The sequence below is a fragment of the Python bivittatus genome, unplaced genomic scaffold, assembly GCF_059951505.1.
Source record: "Python bivittatus isolate LINGU-HERP-01145 unplaced genomic scaffold, Pbiv_v1 ctg000590_np1212, whole genome shotgun sequence".
NCBI lineage: Eukaryota > Metazoa > Chordata > Lepidosauria > Squamata > Pythonidae > Python > Python bivittatus.
Genome location: NW_028277086.1, coordinates 9,005,113 through 9,024,414, shown reverse-complemented (window position 1 = coordinate 9,024,414; position 19,302 = coordinate 9,005,113). Strand labels below are relative to the sequence as shown.

General features: G+C 40.9%; 1 protein-coding gene across 1 annotated transcript in view; it reads left to right on the top strand.

The window, feature by feature from the left end:
- TG (thyroglobulin) overlaps positions 1-19,302 on the top strand; it is a 141,063-nt gene that overhangs the window by 16,278 nt on the left and 105,483 nt on the right. The window contains exons 10-18 of the mRNA XM_088149267.1: positions 1,139-1,251; positions 2,339-2,450; positions 3,234-3,434; positions 6,181-6,390; positions 9,277-9,431; positions 11,337-11,493; positions 13,662-13,886; positions 16,876-17,025; positions 17,656-17,826. Of these exons, the coding sequence (XP_088005393.1) occupies positions 1,139-1,251; positions 2,339-2,450; positions 3,234-3,434; positions 6,181-6,390; positions 9,277-9,431; positions 11,337-11,493; positions 13,662-13,886; positions 16,876-17,025; positions 17,656-17,826 (1,494 nt within the window). The remainder of the gene's footprint in view (positions 1-1,138; positions 1,252-2,338; positions 2,451-3,233; positions 3,435-6,180; positions 6,391-9,276; positions 9,432-11,336; positions 11,494-13,661; positions 13,887-16,875; positions 17,026-17,655; positions 17,827-19,302) is intronic.

Sequence of the window (19,302 nt, the reverse complement as noted above, 5' to 3'; positions counted from 1 at the left end):
TTTGGATCATGGTTATTCAAGATTCATGCTTGGCTGAGCTTAATAACAACTTTCATATTTTAAAACAATATATACAGTTATTCACAATTAACTAATGACCTATTGGAAAACTGTAACTTCCATGACATTTGTGAATCCCTTGTTTATGCATTTGTATTTTATTCCCTTATTCCTTTTTCTTGCTTTCGTTTTCTTGCTGGTTTATTTAAACATTTAATTGAAAAAAAGAAAGAAAATGCAAGAGGTGAAAGTTCTTAGCATTTTCTTTATCAGCAAAGATACTCTGCATGATTGTAGCAGAAGAAGCCTCTTACGGGGCTTCTTTAACACTTCTTGGAGTTACCAGGTATTCTTGCATGATCACTTGGTCAGTCTAGGAAACATAAGAAAAGTTGTCTCTGCAAAGATTCCTATACTTCTGCAAGTTTGGGTGGCCTTTTTTCCACTAAAAAAATAAAATAAAATAGAACAGACAAGACCTCTGGCCATCTTAAACATTTTGAACCAGCTTTTTTTCTGGGGAAGAATCAACATAACTGGGTTAATTTCTGCTAGCACTCAGGTCTTCGTGGAACAGCTGTGAATAAAAACACTCAAAAGCTTTCTTAGCCAGATCTATGATTAAATGTTACTCATAGAGATTCCTATAGACATTCCTATATTAATAGATGAAATATAGAGTTAAGCTAAAATTTCTTTTGGTAAAATTTGACTTCTTGGCTCATCCCAGGAATAACCCCACCCAGAATATCATGAACCACCTCCTATTCTGGAATATATATTTTCAGAAAACTACAGGACCATCCCTGGAATGGCCAGATAGGCATTTTATATATAGTCTTCTCACAGTCTTCAGTGTGAGAAATTTTTGGAGCTTTCCCTGGAGATTTGGGGAGCGTAGTGTCTCCTTGGCTCACTCATTTGGAGTGATGAAGTGATTCTGGGGCTGGATTTCTTCCACTGAAGAACTACTTGCTGATGTCTTTGGCTGGAGTGAACTCTTGGTAGTTTCAAAAATCTGGTTTCTTTACTACCTGCAACTATCTTTAGCTACTAGGGGGTGAAGAAATAAGTGGGTCTGCAGACTTGTTTGCTAGCTGGAATACATATTACTCTGGAAAAAATTATCTGAATGCAGGTCAGACATCATGTCAACGTTCCCAAGGGAACGCACAGATTGCCAGTTGGAGAATGAAAGGACAGAGCCAGAATGCTGCTACAGCAGATCTGTTTACGCCATCCTGCCTAGAGGCAAGTTGTATAACACTGAAAATTGAATTTTGATTATTACAGCCTTATACTTTTCTTTTGAATGTTGGGATATTTGTGTTTTTTTCAGGGGGAAAAGTGGCTAATTCCAGGTTCACTAAAAAATATTACTCCCCCTCCTCCCCACCATTATCTTTCTTAGGACGAGGGCATGCTAGATTCCATAATTCCAAAATCTATAGGAAACAGGATGATTGATGCCTTCTGTAATGCCTTGAGATACTTTTTGGATTTTGGATGCCTTTGAGATACTTTCTTGGATCTATTAACTCAGGGGTGGACAAGGTATGAGGAGTTGGGGACCACAAGTCAGTCTCCTGACATGTGCAAGGACCAACAGAGGCCTTCTGGTGGCTTTGGAAAGGCTGTCACTGATTTTCACTAGCCTTTGGGGGAGCTTCAAGGGCAGAAACGGCAATGAGAATCTCAGGACCAATACCTCCCATTCCCACCTTCCCAACCCAAACCTAGAAAATGACTTTTTTTGGTGGGGGGGGGGCTTTTTGGTGGCTTTTAAGAGTGGGAATGGGAGCAGGAAGCTTCCCAGAGGGAAACCATTCCCACCTTAAAATTATCCCAAATCTTGAAAAATGAGCCAAAATGTCAATGACATCTTGGGGTACAAATGGAATGCTCAGGGGCCATACATGACCACAGTCTGTAGGCTGTCCATGTCTTAGATAAGCAGTATGTAAGAGAAGATATCCTTGAGCTCAACCCTTGGTGACTACATGGGCACAATTGTGTTATTTTCTTGGCATCAACACAGACATACTTTGCCATTGCCATCTTCAGGTATGGGTTTTTGTTTGACTTCCCAACCTAGTTTACATACTAATACTAATCTCATTGAATCCTACGTTATCTTCTTTGGGATCAGCCACACTCAGCCACTGGCAGTCCTATCTTTTAGGATGAGTAGTATAGAGATGAATTCAATTAGCAGAAAATGCTAATGGTTGTGTGAATTAGCCAGTCTTTAAATTTTGTTTAGAATTCTGGTCCTTAATAACACCAGTCTTGTACAGTGCTTGCCACTTTCCAATGATAACATAACTGCTTATTTTAGAATGGAGACTATGCCAACATTCAGAAATTGGATTCACAGGCCTGGTGTCTGAACCCTGTGTCGGGAGAAGTAATGAAAGAGAGTGAAATTGATTCCAATGGCGAGGTTCGTTGTAAGTACCTCCAATTGTTTTCTAATTAACTTTTGATCCTACAACCTTACCTAGGCATGGAGGGATTCTCCTTCAGGTAATCTTGTCTTCTAAAGTGTGTGTGGGGGGTGTTATTTGGTGACAAGGAAGGGGTGTTCTCTTGGCAGCAATAATGTTAGTGCCAAGAGAATATCCCTTTCTTGTCACCAGATAATCAGCCTTAGGAGAATATTAATAGAAAAATATTATTTTAATGTTCCCAATCTTTAACCGTATGTATAAGTTATCATAGTGTATATATCTATATGTGTAATGGTATGTAGGAATGACATTGGGAGACAGGAGGAAGAGCCGCAACCTAGACAATGGTCTGATAAATCAAATCTGGATCTGAAGGAGGGGTGGGAGTGGAGAAAGCATCTCAGAAGGGACCCTCCCTGGTTTTCGGAAAAGTAAAAGTAAGGGAGGGGAGACGTACTTTCAGACTTGCAAGATTCTGTTACTATAACCTTACAATAAAGGTGCTTTCAATACTCATGGTTGGTGCTTCTTGTTTGGACTACCTTGAAGGGCTGACAGTATATTTCACCATTGCTTTAATCCTGCTTTTTAAATTATTTTTCTTTTTTTCTCCCTCATCCTTTAATCTCTGGATATGGATTATTGCATATTAGCAATCCACTTTCAGAGTGCTAAAAGAGCCATGAAAATGCAGACCTCAGTGGGTGAAACTGTTACGGTTGCAGCTGTATTTTATTACTTCAGACAATGTCTGTCCTTCACCATCTGCTGCTTCTTCTGAAGGCCCCAGCTACTGCAGTCTGTTGAAATCGAAGGCTCTGGTGCGGGAAATGGGTAAAGGCTACATCCCCCGGTGTGACAGTGACCGTGAGGGTTTCTCCTCCACGCAATGCAGTGAAGACCAAGAAAGCTGTTGGTGTGTCTTTGACAATGGTCAGGAGGCTCCAGGGACCCGAGTTAATGGCCAGAGGCCTGCCTGTGAACGTGAGTCACACTTTGGAAACCAAGGGGATGATAATGTTTGGATGGCAATGTGGCAGGATGAGGATTTCTGGAAATGCAGATCTCATTTTCCCAAGCAAATGGGAGAATGTGACTCACAAGCTTTTATTCTAACATTAGGTGACTGATTTTTAATGCATCTTTGCTTTGAGACAAGACATGCGTGTTGGATATGTGTTGGATGAGGCTAATTCTGCAACAGAAGTCTAGCCTGAAAATAAAACTCTCTGGCCAGCCTTGGTGAGCCACATTCTTCCTCTCCCTAAAGGACCTCACAGTGTGGTTGATGGAATAATACAACAAAATCTCTTAGCACTCAGAGGGAACTGATAGGATGAATACTTCGCTAGAGTGTTTTCTGTGCTAAAGTGGACTTTCAGAGAGCATGGAAAAAGGGATGAATTTCTACTTTCAGTCATAACAAGTGGAGCAAATGAGAAGGATGTTATTGTACTGGCCTTAGAAAACTGGGCTTGGGTGGGAAACAAGCTATCTTGTTGAATGTCTCCTTGTCAAAAGGCCTGTTTTCTCAAGGGATGGCTTTGGAGCCCTTTGGAGCAGAATCAACTGATACAACTTTTCCTGGGCTTGTAGCAAGTCAGGCCGCTGGTGGAAGTTGACACGTTTGAAATGCTCTTGTCTCCAAATCCCTTGCAGATAGAAAGGCAGCACATCAGGTGGAAGGATTCATCCTGTGCTTCTCTACTACATACTTATTTTTCCTCTGTGCACAGTGCAACTTCTCCCTGTTCCCTGCAGTGCAGACAAAGCATTGCCTTTTCACTCTGCTGACTTCAAGCTATGTAGACTTCAAGCTCATTTAGCAAGACAAAACTCGCATTCAAGTCCTTTGGCAGACTTTCCAGCCAATCTGGAGATGCAGTCCAATTTATTGTTCCTTGCAGCAAATTATTTTCCTTAATGCACACTTCTGTGAATAGTTTCTTTTATTTGAGAAGCAGAAACCAAAGGAATTTACAGGTAATGCTAGACATACAGCAGTTGTAAGCCCAATGAAATTTGGCTTCAACGATAAATTCTAAATTTGGATCCCCCTCAACAGTGGCTGGTTTTGATCCCAAATTTCATTTCTAAGCCCTACAGGAGTCTTCTTTTTCCTTGGATTTGTTCCTCCTTCCTGTTAACTGCCAAGGAAAGCCAACACATTAGTAAGACTTTTCCTGCAAGCGAAGCCCAAATTCAGTGAATGCAGTAAAGCCTGTTAGGAGATGAGATAGCAGCAGTGGGAAAAAACAATAAATCCAGTCTTGTTTACCCTGAGGGAGACAGCAAATGCAGGAGCACAGTGGCCCTGGAATGCCTCTTTGCATCCAGCAAGGTTTTCCATTCGGCTGATCCTTTCCATCTGAACGAGAATCCCCCCAGGATGGTTGGCAGCCTTTATCTAGCACTCCTGGTCATGAACGTGTCAGGATTTCTAGTGCCATGGACGTTAGAGCTTACGTCCACCCACATTCCTGTTGCCTGTGCAAAATAACACTTCTCAAGATAGCAATGAGTCCTGAAATGCAGATGCTTCTGAAGCGTGGGGAAAAATGTGGAAGTCGTGGGATGGGCAATCCTGCTTCAGCCTTTACAGAGCTGGGGATAAGGGCCTTTATTTTAAAAAAAATAAAATAAGAGGGGGTCCTTGCAAGATGAAAAATGAGAAGGGGCACTACCCTTCTATCATAATCATATTATTGCTGTAATGAAATCCCTATTTTGACGTGAGAGTTTTTTTTCTCAAATGGAAGGCATTCAGAAGTATGATTCCTGAAGTGTGAAATGGTGCAGTCTTTATTACCAATTTTGAGCTGTGCCATCTCATTTTACTGCTGGGGTACAGCCAGTTGGAGCTGGGCTGATTAGATGGGTAAGAAACCATCTATCTGAAGCTTTACAAGGAGAAGACACACAACAAGCTCCAAGGAATTGCAGAAGTGTTCGGGGGTGTTGAAAAAGTCAAACCTAAAAAAGGGGCAGGGATTCAATTGCATGGTCATCATGCCATCTTGACTTTTTTGACCCCCTTGCCAACCCTCCTGGCTGGGTCAATCCGTGTTAACACCAGTTTCACACAGGTTCTCCTTTTTCTGTGTTATGTTCATTTCCACCCTTTCTGTCAGCTAGATATCACTAACTTGAATAGAGATATCTAGGATTAGCATATTGCTTCCCCAGTTTTGTGTTCCAGCTTGGCCAATTTATGTTTAATAGTTGCAGATGGGAAGTCTGCTTCTCTTTCTCTTTCTCTTTCTCTTTCTCTTTCTTTTTAATTGAAGAAACTAAGCAAGACAAAGACTAAAATACCATCAATAGGAACAATGAAAACAAAGGAAAAAAAGTGTGTGTGTGTGTGTGTGCACACATGTGTCTGCACATCTGCACTTATGTTGATATGTAAAGAATTCCAAGCCAGCATGGCCAGTGTTCTCTGAAGGACACCATGTTGGAGAAGTTCTGCCCTGTGGAAGAGATAGAAAGGATTTTCCCAGTGCTTCATGGGAAATGTCAGTTTTAAAGGGAGATGGAACTCAATGAAGAGAAGAACCCCAAATGAAATGCTTCCAAGTTAGGTTGGAATTTTGGGCAACTTCTGGTCTTGTGCTACTTGCTCAGTACTTGATCATTTTCCTTCTTCCACCAGCAGCCCATATGACGTCTCCTTGGCAGTGCTAATTTGAAGACATTGCTCTGCTTGACCCTGTTTATCATGTTCTTTCAGGTCCACAGTGTCCTTTACCGTATAATGCTTCTTACCTGAGCAATGGTGGGGTTTTTTGCAACACCCCCACTGCAACTTCAAAGACTCAGCAATGCCAAGTGATTTGCTCTCCAGGCTATCAAGACGTCTTTTCCCAAAGCGATCCTCTTCTGTGCGATACTGAGAGTCTCCGCTGGCTTGCAACTCCTCCGCATTCTCAAGCCTGTCAGAGTAAGTATGACAGGGAAGAACCCACACGGAACCCTGTAGTAGCATGCAAACTCATTTTGATTCAAAATACCCCACTTTAAGTTTTGGTTTGGAAAAAGGAACCATGATAAGTTTACATTAGAAGTGAAACCAAACTACTGTAAGTTATCTCCCATCCCTACTTTTCCATACGTATGCTGAATTCACACATTTTCATGTTGCAAACTGCTTAAACATATTTATTTATCAAATGTTGAGACTGCCCAACTCCAGAAGGACTCTGGGTGGCTTACAGTTAAAAGAACCCCGACATATAAAAACACCACTGACCAGAAGAGCAAAATAGCAGGCAAAACCATAATGAATCAAAACAAGAAGGGGCTCCACAAACACCCTGTCCCCAAGGCCTGGGAGAATGACCAGGTTTTTAATGATTTCCCATATGACATAAGGGTGGGACCCACATGAATCTCTGGGGGGGAGATCATTTTAGGGGGCAGGTGCTTCAACTGAGTAGGTGCACCTCCTGGATCCTGCAAGATGACATTGCTTGATAGACGGGATCCAGAACACTCCCATCGTTCTTGATCACAGCAGATGGACAGAAATAACTGGAGATAGGCCGTCCCTGTAATAGGCTGTGAGAATAACCTTGAGGAACAGGAAGAAGAGCTGCAACCAAGACAGCAGTCAGATAAGAGAAATCTGAGTCCAAAGCAGGAATGTAATTTGAGAAAGTGTCTCAGAATAGACCCTCCCTAGTTGCTCTCCAGGCTATCAAGACATCTTGGAACATAAAAGCAGGGAGCGGAGAGGCACATTCAGACATGCAAGATTCCGTTATTGTAACCTGATAATAAAAGTAGAATTAGCATTCATAACTTTGGTCTCCTGTTCTGGACTACCCCGAAGGGCTGATAGTCCCTCAAATAGCCAGGCCGTATGACTTGAAGGCCTTTATAGGTTATAACCAGCACCCTGAATTGCTCTCAGAAGCCAACTGGTTCTATCGTTTGATTTCTATAAGCTTCTTTCCCTTCCATGCTCTGAACTATGGGATACTTCGAACATGTTGGAAAAGTGTCTGAAAGAGAGAAAAAAAACCGTCTCCTTCCTGTGAATAATTTTGGAGGAAATTTGTGGATTTAACGGGTGTTATTTTCCACCCATAAGTATAGATCATAGCAAGAGGAGAAAATAATTAGTTCATTGCCTTTAAAAACTGCAACTGCTAAATGCTTCAGCCTCTCTATCCTAAATCCATTTGCCTGAATGAATTCCAGGGATTTTAATGGCACTTCCTTCCAAGTTAGCGTGCTTATGATGGATTTGATAGAGGCACCGGCAGCTCTCTGACAATGAGCCCCAGATGTTCAAACTTGGCATTTACTGCTCATGCACATAATCTCTAATTGTTACTTCTGTACTTTCCCCCAGGCCCTGATGCAATTGAAAATCCAGGTTTATTGCCATCAGTACTGACTTTTTCTGCATCCTGGTCTTTTGACAGTATCCCTTTTTCCCCTTTGGGGCTGTGGCAATAACAATATCAACAACAGCAACAACCACAATAATACCCTCTTCTGAATCTTGAAATATGGAGTTATTCCTTGTACGTTCATATGCTTGGCCATCCGGCTTATTAGAATTCTTGATTAGAGGAAAGCTGACCTGTAGATGACATTCAAGTCTTGCCAAACAGTGTGGGATATTCATTTCAAAGTTTTCCCCAGCCTGATCTCTAATCTCCCCATTTGGGAGATGTATTTAAAACAAAATTACCTAAATCATAATGCAGAATTTGCTATCTCAGAAGAAAATTCTGTTATATCAAATTCCTGGGCATCTTCAGGGGGCAAGGAGGTGGAAGTAGCGTGTCAAAAAAAGTCAGCTGCCGTCTTGGGTTTTTTTACACACCCACAAACACCCCTGGACACTTAGATACATGAAGAGAGGGTGGCAAACTTTAAACCCTAGATATTCAGTGGGGGATAAAAGCAACTGCTCAGATCTTTTCTCCTGACTTAAAAGGGCTAAAATGGGCTGTATGTGGCCCACTGATTGCTTCATTTTAAAAACAAGACAACTAATAGCTTATTACTTGTTGCAACAACTGACAGCTTATTACTTGTTGCAAAGAGTATTTTTTTTCTCTTCACCCCTTTCTTTTCCTATCTTGTATTTTACAGACCAAGAAACATTCAGAAGTGCAGCCCCCATCCCACATATTAACCTGCCATCCTAAACATACTTAATTTTAGGGCAGTGCATACTTTGAAAACAGTTCAGAAGAAGTGCTTTGGACATTGTGCACGTACAGTACCACTCAGTGCCAGGCCCCTGTACTTAAAACATTCCAAGGCAAGGTGATAGTCCAGATGTTATATGGGGCTGAGATCTGGAGGTGGGATGAAAAGGTCATTCCCCAGTTGGAAGCGGTCCAAAACAACTTCATAAGGAAGATCTTGGGCCTCCCCGAGGGTAAACCTGTTGCCTATTTGTTAAGGATGGAGGTACGGCTGTGTTCTGTCGCTGTCAGAATACACCTTGCATTGCTGGGGCACTATAAGAAACTAGAAAGCCTTCAAGAATCTCATCTTGCCAAACTCTGTTTTCTCCATTACACAGCTGGGAATCAATGGGCTAAACTTTTGCCACCCATCCTACAAATGTATTCCCTACCACCTTTGGGATAACTTAGCTCTTAGATGTTTGTATGCCATTACTATAGTATTAACATTGAATTAAGACAAGTTAGGTGTTCTTCGTTGGGTGAAAGGTTTTGCTTTTTAATTGCTTTTCTTGAATTTCAAATGTATGTGAAGAAAATAATGAAGAAGGTGTCTTAAGGGGACTAATGTTGTTGGATCCTTGGTCTAACCCTGATTTCTTTTGTCTTGTGTTTAGGAATCCAGCCATTCCAGAGCGTTCAGATTCAAACCCAGTTTCAGCTCATCTTGCCTCCCAAGAAGACCTGCAGCCCTGACTACTCTGGCTTGCTTGAGACCTTCCAGATCTTCATTCTGGATGAGCTGAAAGCTCGTGGCCTTTGTAATATTCAGGTATTTTAATTGTGAATCCATGCAAAGGCAAATGAAGCAGCCCTGTTGTGGTTTGTGCAATGCTATCCCTGGGTATGTTCTGGCCCACACAACAGGAGCTCCCTGATCTCTGAATCTATCATGGTATTAATCTGAGTTGATTCAGAAGGTCATAAATTCCCTCTCCGCACCATCATCACTGAGCTGCAATGTTATTTGATTAAACAGAAACTTGCTTATCCAAAAGAAGAGTGTTCAAGCTGCTCATTTTATTTTGATTCATAAACAGATTTTATGGCCACAGAATCCTTCAAAAGGATGGATGGATAATAATAATAATAATAATAATAATAATAATAATAATAATAATAATAATAATAATAATAATACAATAACTTAAAATAGAGGCAAAAATGGAACGTGCTTTGAAACAAGCCTGTTAAAGAGGCCAAGTTGTAAAACTGATGGATGGTTGATGATTAAACTGCTTGATTCTCCTTTTCTGATGGCAGCAGAAATGTTGCACTGGTGTTATTTATACATACATGAGGAGGATTGGTGTAGTGGTGAAGGCACCAGGCTAAAACTGGGAGACCATGAGTTCCACCTTAGGCACAAAGCTGGCTGTGTGTCCTTGGGCCAGACACTCTTTTTCAGCCCTAGAAAGGAGGCAATGGCAAACCATTTCTGAAAAAAAAAATTGCCAAGGAAACTTCAGGGACTAGTCCAGGCAGTCACCAGGAATCAACACTGATTTGAAGGTACAAAAAAAAAAAAAAAAAGGACGATTGGGGTTATACCCAGGCTGCCCTTTTGCCACTCCAGTGTGCCCATTTTCTTTGGTCCCCTAAACTTCACAAGTTGAGGAAAATATTTGAGAAAGAAATTTTCTGTGTATGTAGCAGAACATGCATCAGTCCTTCTATGTAGTTGAGGACTTCTCACTTTACTGTCTCCAAATCACATGGAGGAATCTACCTCTTTTCAGTTGCATATACAAAAGTTCCTTGTTTAAATCTTCTGTTGTAGACCAGTAAGTAAGGGAAAGAGATGGACTGGTTGTGTTAATAATGGGCTGCAGACGATAGGTCTGGTGTCCTCCCTGCACAGAATCATAGAGTTGGAAGGGGCCATTGATGCTTCCCAAACCAGCTCCTTGCTCACTGCAGGAATCCCTGAGAAATGTCTCAATGGCCTTTGCTTGAACACATCTGGCAAAGGGGACCCATCTCTTCCCTACTTTTAGGAATTTAGAATCTGCCTCCCTGTAATTTAAGAATGTGACTCCATGTCTGAAACTTGGGATGGCAGAAAGTGATTCACAGGCTTCTTCTGGGTGACATCCTTTCAGATACTAGAAAAGCATCTGAAAGTATTCTCCTCCTCAGCCTTCACTTCTCAAGTTCCTTCAATCTCCCCTTAGTTTCCAGTCTGTCCTACAGCAACAGTCCCTTATGCCTCTCTTACACCTACGAGCTGCTGGGGTTGCAAGGAAAATTGGTGAGAGCTAGATTAGGGGAAGGGTCTTCACAGGCTGTCCCTGCCTCTGTTTCTCATCTGACCTATTGTTAGTAAAATGAGTCTCTTTTTTGAGAGGCAAAGGGGAATGTCCTGTCTTTTTCTCTTGCTCTTGTGCTTCTCCGTCTCTCTTCTATCCGATGTATTTCTTAATCAATCTAACTTTTACTTCAAGTGTAATGAATGTCTGCTGGCATTCATTGATAGCTGGGCTAAGCTCAAACTCTGTATCCAAGATAATTGTATTATAAAGAGATTGTTTTTTTAATGGAATGTTCTGCCGCTCACTTACTTGGAAATTATGTGTACTCTGCTTGTGATTAGGAGCATATCCTTAAACAAGAGCTCTGGCTGAATTCAAATCCCCAACAACAACAACAATAACAAAATCTGGTCTTTCTTTCTAAGGTCAATACTTTGGAGAACTTGGTATCTATTCCAGTTTGTGGTGATTCTGCTGTCTTGGTCCAGTGTATGGCTGCTGACCGTCTGGGAGTGAACATCACATGGCAAGCTATGCTCAGAGATGTGCCAGCTGCCTCACTTCCTGATTTATATGACATTGGTTAGTTTAATATTTCTAGCTTAATGTAGCTGTTTTGACTAAAATATTATTGCCCCCCATCCTCTTGAAATATGTCAGTGTATTGGACATCTAATGAAAAAGCCTGCCATAAATTATTGAAAATTCAAGAAATGTTTTGTTCTAGTTCCTTAAAATGAGTTGATTATTTGAGTTCACAGGAGCTCCACCATCACCACAACAAAGTCTGATTTAACTGTGCTTTGGAGTGGGATCATACTTAAATGTATTTGTCAAAGAGGATCTAATTCTCTGCTGTGTCTCAGCTGGTATTTACCAACTGAGAAAGGGAGTGTATTGGGAAGGGATCATCAATAGCAGTTGTGAAGGAAGGAAGGAAGGAAGGAAGGAAGGAAGGAAGGAAGGAAGGAAGGAAGGAAGGAAGGAAGGAAGGAAGGAAGGATTATTGCTTGGTTTTCTGCTTCAGTCCTAGAAATTCTGGTGTTATTTTTCCCCAGCTTGAAAAGCTTCTTCAAAAGAAAACTACCTCCCTCCACCCCAAGAAACATATTATGAATGTCAAGCTTGGATTTCCTTTGTATTAATATTAGTGTCTAAGATTTGGGTTAGGTTGCAGACACCATAAATAGATTAATAATTCAGTCCCAACAGTCATGTACACTTTCATTTTCCAATTTGGAATTCCTAAACTCTGAATGTATTGGTCTGTCATTTTCCTAAGAAAGACCAAATTATAACCATCCCCAGAAGCTGCCTGTGAGGAAAATAGTTGTGTGGTAACCCGTTCTGAAATCTATTTGTATTTATATCCGTGCATCTGGGCTGGATTAAACGGAGGAAAACCCTCTGCTTGCTCATATGTCTGAAATACATTGTATACATCAAAGGGCAAGATGAGTTTAGGCCTGTATTACATTTTTGCCTTGGAAAGCTGTTTAGACCACCAGAGAAATAATTAGGGCTATTCAGTAACTGCAGAAAGAACCATGGTAGTTTATATTATAAACCAGCAAAGTCAATCTTTAAATGTTGAGAAAAACCATAAGAGACATTGAAATAATTTGAAAGGAAGTGAAGTCCATGTATTTTGGACATATTTTTTTGCACTAGGGAGAAATAACAGAGCAAGATTTGTTATGATAAACTTGTAAAATATATAGGGATGTATGTTCCCAAGCCCTCAGGAGCACACGATGGACTGGTTTCAAGGAACTTGACTGAAAAATGTGTCTCCTCATCTCACTATGCAGTCCTCAGCTGAAGAAACTTTTTATTTTATTTTTGTTCCGAAAAATAGGAGTTGCTCAGGAACTAGGAAAGACAAATTTGGTTTGCCTCCATTTTCCATTTTTTCCAGTCTTCAAATTCAGGTCATCATGTTTTCATAAACATTCGCATGCCTTCTGGTGCATATTTTTCCTGAGACTTCCATTCTTCTGCCTCATATACACTTTATTTGTGAGTGATGCTCTTTAAGATGATTCATCATTTATGTTATTGTCACTAAAGTATAACCTCTATCTGTGCACTTTCCCCAGACATATCCTTTTTAATTCATATTTTTAAAAGATTCGGAGAAGTGCAATTTTAAAGGATCACTGAGTTTCAATCCACACATTAGCTTGAAAATGTAAATCAAATTATTTTTTCCCCTTTTCTACCCACAAAAATCCTTCTATTAAGTTCCCCTTAAATCATGGGACAGGGTTGAAAAAAAGATCCTTGGCAGGGAGATCAGGATAAGTCTATGTCTGTTGCCAATTAGTGATAAATAATAATACCACTTAATTCAAAAGATGATAGCTAGCAGCCTTCAAACTTTTAATATAAGCAGTACAGCTGCACGAATAGTTTAGAGGCCCTTCTTTTGCTCTGTGCTAGGACAAAAGGGCCTCTCCTTGAATCATCAAATTGCATCCTCCTGAAAATTTGGCACAGCCACTTCCAGGGTTTCTCTGTGTATCCATGCATCCACAGAAGATCTTTCTCTTGGGTCTGCTGCCAGATGGAATGCCTTGTACCACCTTGAAAAAGTGCTGAGTCTAATCAGCAAAGTACTAAGAGAGTAGGTCTCTTCTCTTTGATTTATCCATTCATTTCAATGGAGGGTGCAGATAGCACGTGCCTGTCAGTGTTTTCATGCTGGGATGCTTCTAATTAGTGCCCTGATTTCCTTCATTTTCTGATAGAGAAAGCCATGGCTGGTGAGAACCTCCTTGGGCGTTTTGAAGAGCTGATCAAGAGCGGTGGCTTTGTCCTCCATTTGGACAACAAACAATTCCAAGCAGACACTTCTATCCGTTTCCCTGGAAGAGGAGATTCTGGCACATCTCCCAAAGTTTACTTGGGATGCAAGAGTGGTTTCCAAACAGTCTTAACTACTGGAGAAGTGGTGCCAAATTCTCAAGGATGTGGTATGTGTCATTCGGGTAGCGCTACTTGCTTGCTTGTAATCTGTCACTCTGAAAGAGAAGTTTTTTTTTTTCCAGCTGTTCCATAACCTAGCTGCTGTCAGAGCACTATAGAATTTTAGTTTTAAATATCAAAACATGGTTATATTGACTTTTCACACCAGCTTTTGAATACCGTCCTCCTCCTCTTCCTTCTTTTACAACAGTCATCTGGAAGATGCAAGAGAAGGCAACTTGGTGATCTCTAGATGTTTGAACCGACTCCCATCACCAGCATAGCTGATAGCAAGGGATTTGGGGAGCTGTAGTCCAGAATACACTCTGCCAGCAGCCTAGTGTGATCACTGGCAGACAGGGATGCGTAGTCTCAATGTAGCTGCCTAAAGTTCAAGCTGTCATCCATCCAAGGTTAAACAGAAATGTGTCCAAACTTTCCAGTGATCTTTCCTCCTTTTAAATGGAAGATGTTGGCTCCAATTAGCAATCCAGATTGTTTCTGAATCCTCATTGCGAGTGAATCAGGCAAGCTATCTATTGTCTTTTTGACAATTCACCATTAGGGCGTTAGATAATAAAGGTAAAGGGGAAATGTCTTGACTGAGAATAAAAAGGCAGATTAGACTTCAGCAAAAGGATAAAGAGAGGAGCATGAATGCTTCAGGAGATGTGAATTTTGTGGTTTGGATTGTTATGAGAAGATGGAACCAAGAAAGAAGATCACTAGCATTTGCAGATACCCAATTTTAATCCTAATTGTTGAGACCTCCGGAACAGCCCAAAATTCTCACCGGACGTCTTTCTCAACTGCGGAGAAAATGTGAGGCCCCAATCCCCCCTACACACAAATAGCTAAATGTGCAAAACCTTTCTTGCTAATTATGTCAGCCCTATTGCCTTTAGAGGGCAGGAGAAATGGCACGTGGCCATTGGGAGCATAGTGTCAAGCTAAGGGCAGGGCAACCAGTGTGATCTTGCTGCTATGCATAAAAACAGTTTATGTGATCTTCTATGCTGTGTGTAGAAAACACACGTGGGGCATACAGCAGATCTTGATCTGGTGCATTTGATCTTAGGATGAAGCAAAGGCAAAGACAAAAAAGTGTCACACGTTCTCAGTTCAGTGGAGGAAGCCTGATTAGGCATTTCTATGAGCATCTGACCTGTTCTAGTTCTGTTGTTGCGATGAATCTTCCTAGATGAATGAGGCTTGTTCCCTGGGGTGTTTATATATGATCTCTTCCTACTATTGGATTTGCTAGTTTGGCCTTCTAGGCAATGCAAGATGCTTCACCAAGGAAAATCGTGTTATTTCTTTACTTTGAGTAGAAACATCATGTCAGCTCTGAGGCCCCATCCAAATGAAAGCAAGCCACTTTGGACAGGACTGTTAAATACATGAGGAATAATTGGGCTTCAGTGATTTAATTTATCCTGGCCACACCCATTTTGGAGTGTGGACTTGGCATACAACAGGTGTTGCTCTCCTGCCACCAACTGTACACTCTGGATATACAGATCCCTTGCCTTGTAGCCCATAGCTCATAAATTCTGGATTTGCAGTAGTCATATGACAGGACACGAGTTTCATTCTTTTGAAGAACACTGATCGTGCAGTTGATTGCATTCTTAACCACATCTCCAGATGGTCTCTTGATTCCACATTTGTTTCAATATTTTGAAAACATGGATCATGCAGTTGATTATATCCTTAGCTTTGGTTCTCCAAGGGGTTTGTCCAGGGCTGTGAACACTCCAGTATCTGCCTCTCTTCAACAGGTTTTGACTAAGGACAGTAAGGGCTTCAAAGATCTTCTATCCCAAAGATCTTGCCTGCAAAATAATTACTTGAAAAGTCAGAACACCTTAGCAGGTAAAACTTCAGTGGAGATGACCAAGTATTTTAGTTTCTTTGGTCCCTCCTCCCTCCTTTTTAAATTAGCATATGGAGAGGTCACGGAGCCATAACATGTTTTAAAATGTGAACGTTTTTCATGTGTTAAGGGAGTTTAGCAGAAGCTATAAGTAGAGACATTATGAGAATGGCTGAGCCAAACATTATACAGTATGTGAATGCTTTTCATGCCAAAAAAAAAAAAATCCATATTGTCTAAAAGATGCTGCCTCCCCAATGGACTTTCTGTTTTCACAGTTTAACTCTACCTGTCTCAGATGGTGTTATAGTATATTTTTTTAATAAAAGATGGGACTGGGGAGTCCTTTCTGGCTACCTGATTAAACCAATCAGTGATAATATAGCCTGCTTGATGACATCTGGTCTCAGGTAATTGAGTACAGTTCTGTGACAACTTCACAAAGCTAAATCAGAGTGAAGGCAATGTTGCCTTTTTACCATTACGTTGAAGAAAGCAGTATTTTTTCCCCCTAGTCTGTGTTCCTTCTAAACTTCTAATAATAATTGAGATAGAAAGAAATTACTTTTTCCGGATGATTTTCCCCCATTAAATACACCACATGTTTGGTTTTAGTTCAGTCTTACTGAAAGTCTTTCTTAAATGATGTATGAAGAAAGGAAGAATCTTCATTTAGATATTTGGAAAAGGCCAAGCAAATGCAAATTTAGTTATCCTAGCATGCCACCATCTTTTATTGGTGGGTGGGTGGGTGGGGTTCAAAGGAGAGACAAGTCTATTTTGGATTTTTGCTGAAAAGCACAATCTATTCTTCCTTCATTGAGCAACTTAAAGGAATATAATAGGTTAAAATAAAACTCATGACTACTCCCGCTGTATACCTACATCATTATTAATAACAAATTTAGTTAATCTTTGAAATGGAAAAATTCTGGTTAAATCTGTTAATTGGCTGAAATGGAAAACTTGCTTGTCAGTATTTTGACCTAGAGGTAACTTGAAATGACAACGTAGTTCCACAGTTTGGACAAATATATGTGCACATGTCTCTCTCTCTCTTCTGGAAGAATCCAAAATGAATTTGAATTCCACAGAATAATAACCCCTGTCCCCATTTGCAGCGGTTTGTCCTCCAGGTTCCTCCTTCCAGAATGAGAGCTGCATTCCATGTCCTTCTGGATTCTATCAAGACCGAGCAGGAAGTAACTTCTGTGTGAAATGTCCTCTTGGGAAATTTACTGTCTCCGCTGGAGCTTTCAGAGCAGATCACTGTAAGAGTCTTGGAAAAATACATTATGTATTTTCCATTTGATGTTGGAGAAAGACTGGTTTCCAGTAGATTCATACAATTACCTAAACCATGGGCTGGTCATTGAATAATCCACAATTGTCTGGGTTGGTTAAATAAGCTATAGTTATCTGAGTTCTCACATAACACTAAATCATAAACCATGGTTTAAAAAGCAGAATGGGTGGGCTTAGACAACATGCTGAAACAAAGATAAACAAGCAACATTATAGGTTAGAATATGACATTCTAGACACTGTTCATAGCATCCAATTTGGATATGGCTGGTTCAACAAATAATGGGAGAATAAGATACTAGAATTCTGGATTGTATCTGGGTTTGTATATTGCACTTGTATAGTTTGCTTTAACCATGGCTTGTTGAATAAGATACAATAGTAGGATTTGCACATTATGCTAAGCCAAAACTAAAAATCCACCTTATACTTTAGTATAGAATTCACACCCATTACACATCTAATGAAAATTAGATGACAGAAACTCCAACTTGAGGTGTGATTCATTCAGAAATGTCTTTGGCTAGAGAATCACAAACAAATGGAATTCTGTCCCAACAAGTGGGTTTTTTTTTTCCCCTGTGCTCCTCCAATAGGTATTACTGATTGCCAGAGGAATGAGCAAATTGAACGGTGTGATGAAAATGGCCAGTATAGACCTTCTTACAAAGATTCTTCCACCCAAAAGTCATTTTGTGCTGACATCAAAGGAAAGAGATTGGACTGGACAGAAGCAGATGGCCCTTTGACAGATTCCCAGTGTTCAGGTGAGCAGACTGGGCAAGCTTCCACTCCGTGCAAGTAGAACTTCAACAAAAGGAGATGCATCCATGAATGTGTCTCAAGGTGAACTCAGAAGGCCACTAGCCAATCAGTAAAATTTGCTCTAGCTAGTCAACAAAGTGGACATTTTAGACTATTGCAATGATTTATTTTAGACTTCCAATGCGCTCTACATGGGGCTACCCTTGAAGAGTATCTGGAAGCTACTGTACAGCTGGTTCAAAATGTGGCCGCACAGACAATCTTGGGTGCCCCAAGCATAGTACATATAACATCTTTACTGCGGGAGCTGCATTGGGTCCCAGTTCGCTTCCGGGTCCAATTCAAGGTGTTGGTTATTACCTTTAAAGCCCTACATGGCATGGGTCCAGGCTACCTGAGGGACTGTCTCACCCCCATCACATCAACCCATCCCATGTGGTCAGGCAGAGAGAGCATGTTGCAGACCCCGTCAGCGAGAGAATGTCAGCTGGCAGAGCCCAGGAGGAGAGCCTTCTCTGCTGTTGCCCCTGCCCTCTGGAATATTCTCCCCCCAGCGGTGCAGTGGGCCCCTACTCTCCCGGCTTTCTAGAAAGGGCTAAAGCCCTGGCTCTGCCAGCTTGTGTGGGGCAATAAGAATTTTAATCAAACCTGGGCGTGGCTGGTGCACTGATGACACTTCCCAAGTTACCCACCAATTAACTCTTGGATTATATTTTTATTTATTCAGGACTACTTTTATATTGTATTTTTAATTAATTTTATCTTCTCTGTAAACTGCCCAGAGTTGCTTTTTAATGAGATGGGTGGTGACAAATTTGATATACATATATATGTATTTATTTATTTATTAAATTTATATGCCTCCCAACTCCCAGCAACTCTGAGCGGTTTACAAATTGCTAAAAACATTAAAACAAGAAAACAACCCAAAACAAAAAAGAACAAAGATGGCAGAGATAGCAAACCCAGATGGGAACCAGGAAAAAGAGGAAAAGGGGGCTTCAATCATGCTCACCAAAGGCCTGGGTGAAAAACCAGGTCTTCAGGGCCCTTTGAAACACCAGTAGGGTGGGGTCAGTTTGAATCTCAGGGGGAACCTCATTCCAGTCATCTGCCACCTTCAATGATGTAATGTCCATTGTGATTCTTTGGAGGGTGAAAACCAGCCAACGCTCCAATTTGCAACTTGGTTCCAAGAATGATTTGTTCAATTTGTGTTGGATTTGAATTTGTGATTCAGAATGTTTAGTCAGATCTATTTGCTTTGAAAATATGATTCAGTTACAGTGTGCATGAGAGAGAGTGTGGGAACGATGCACAGAAGTGCATCAAATCTTCAAATTGATTAGAAGACACGTAATGACATTCAACACATTCTGTGCATTGATTGGGCAATTCATTCAGGCAATTTGATGAAACTGTCTTCATATCCCATCTCTGCACAGCCTTATAGCCTGGGCCTGATTTTCCTTTGGTTG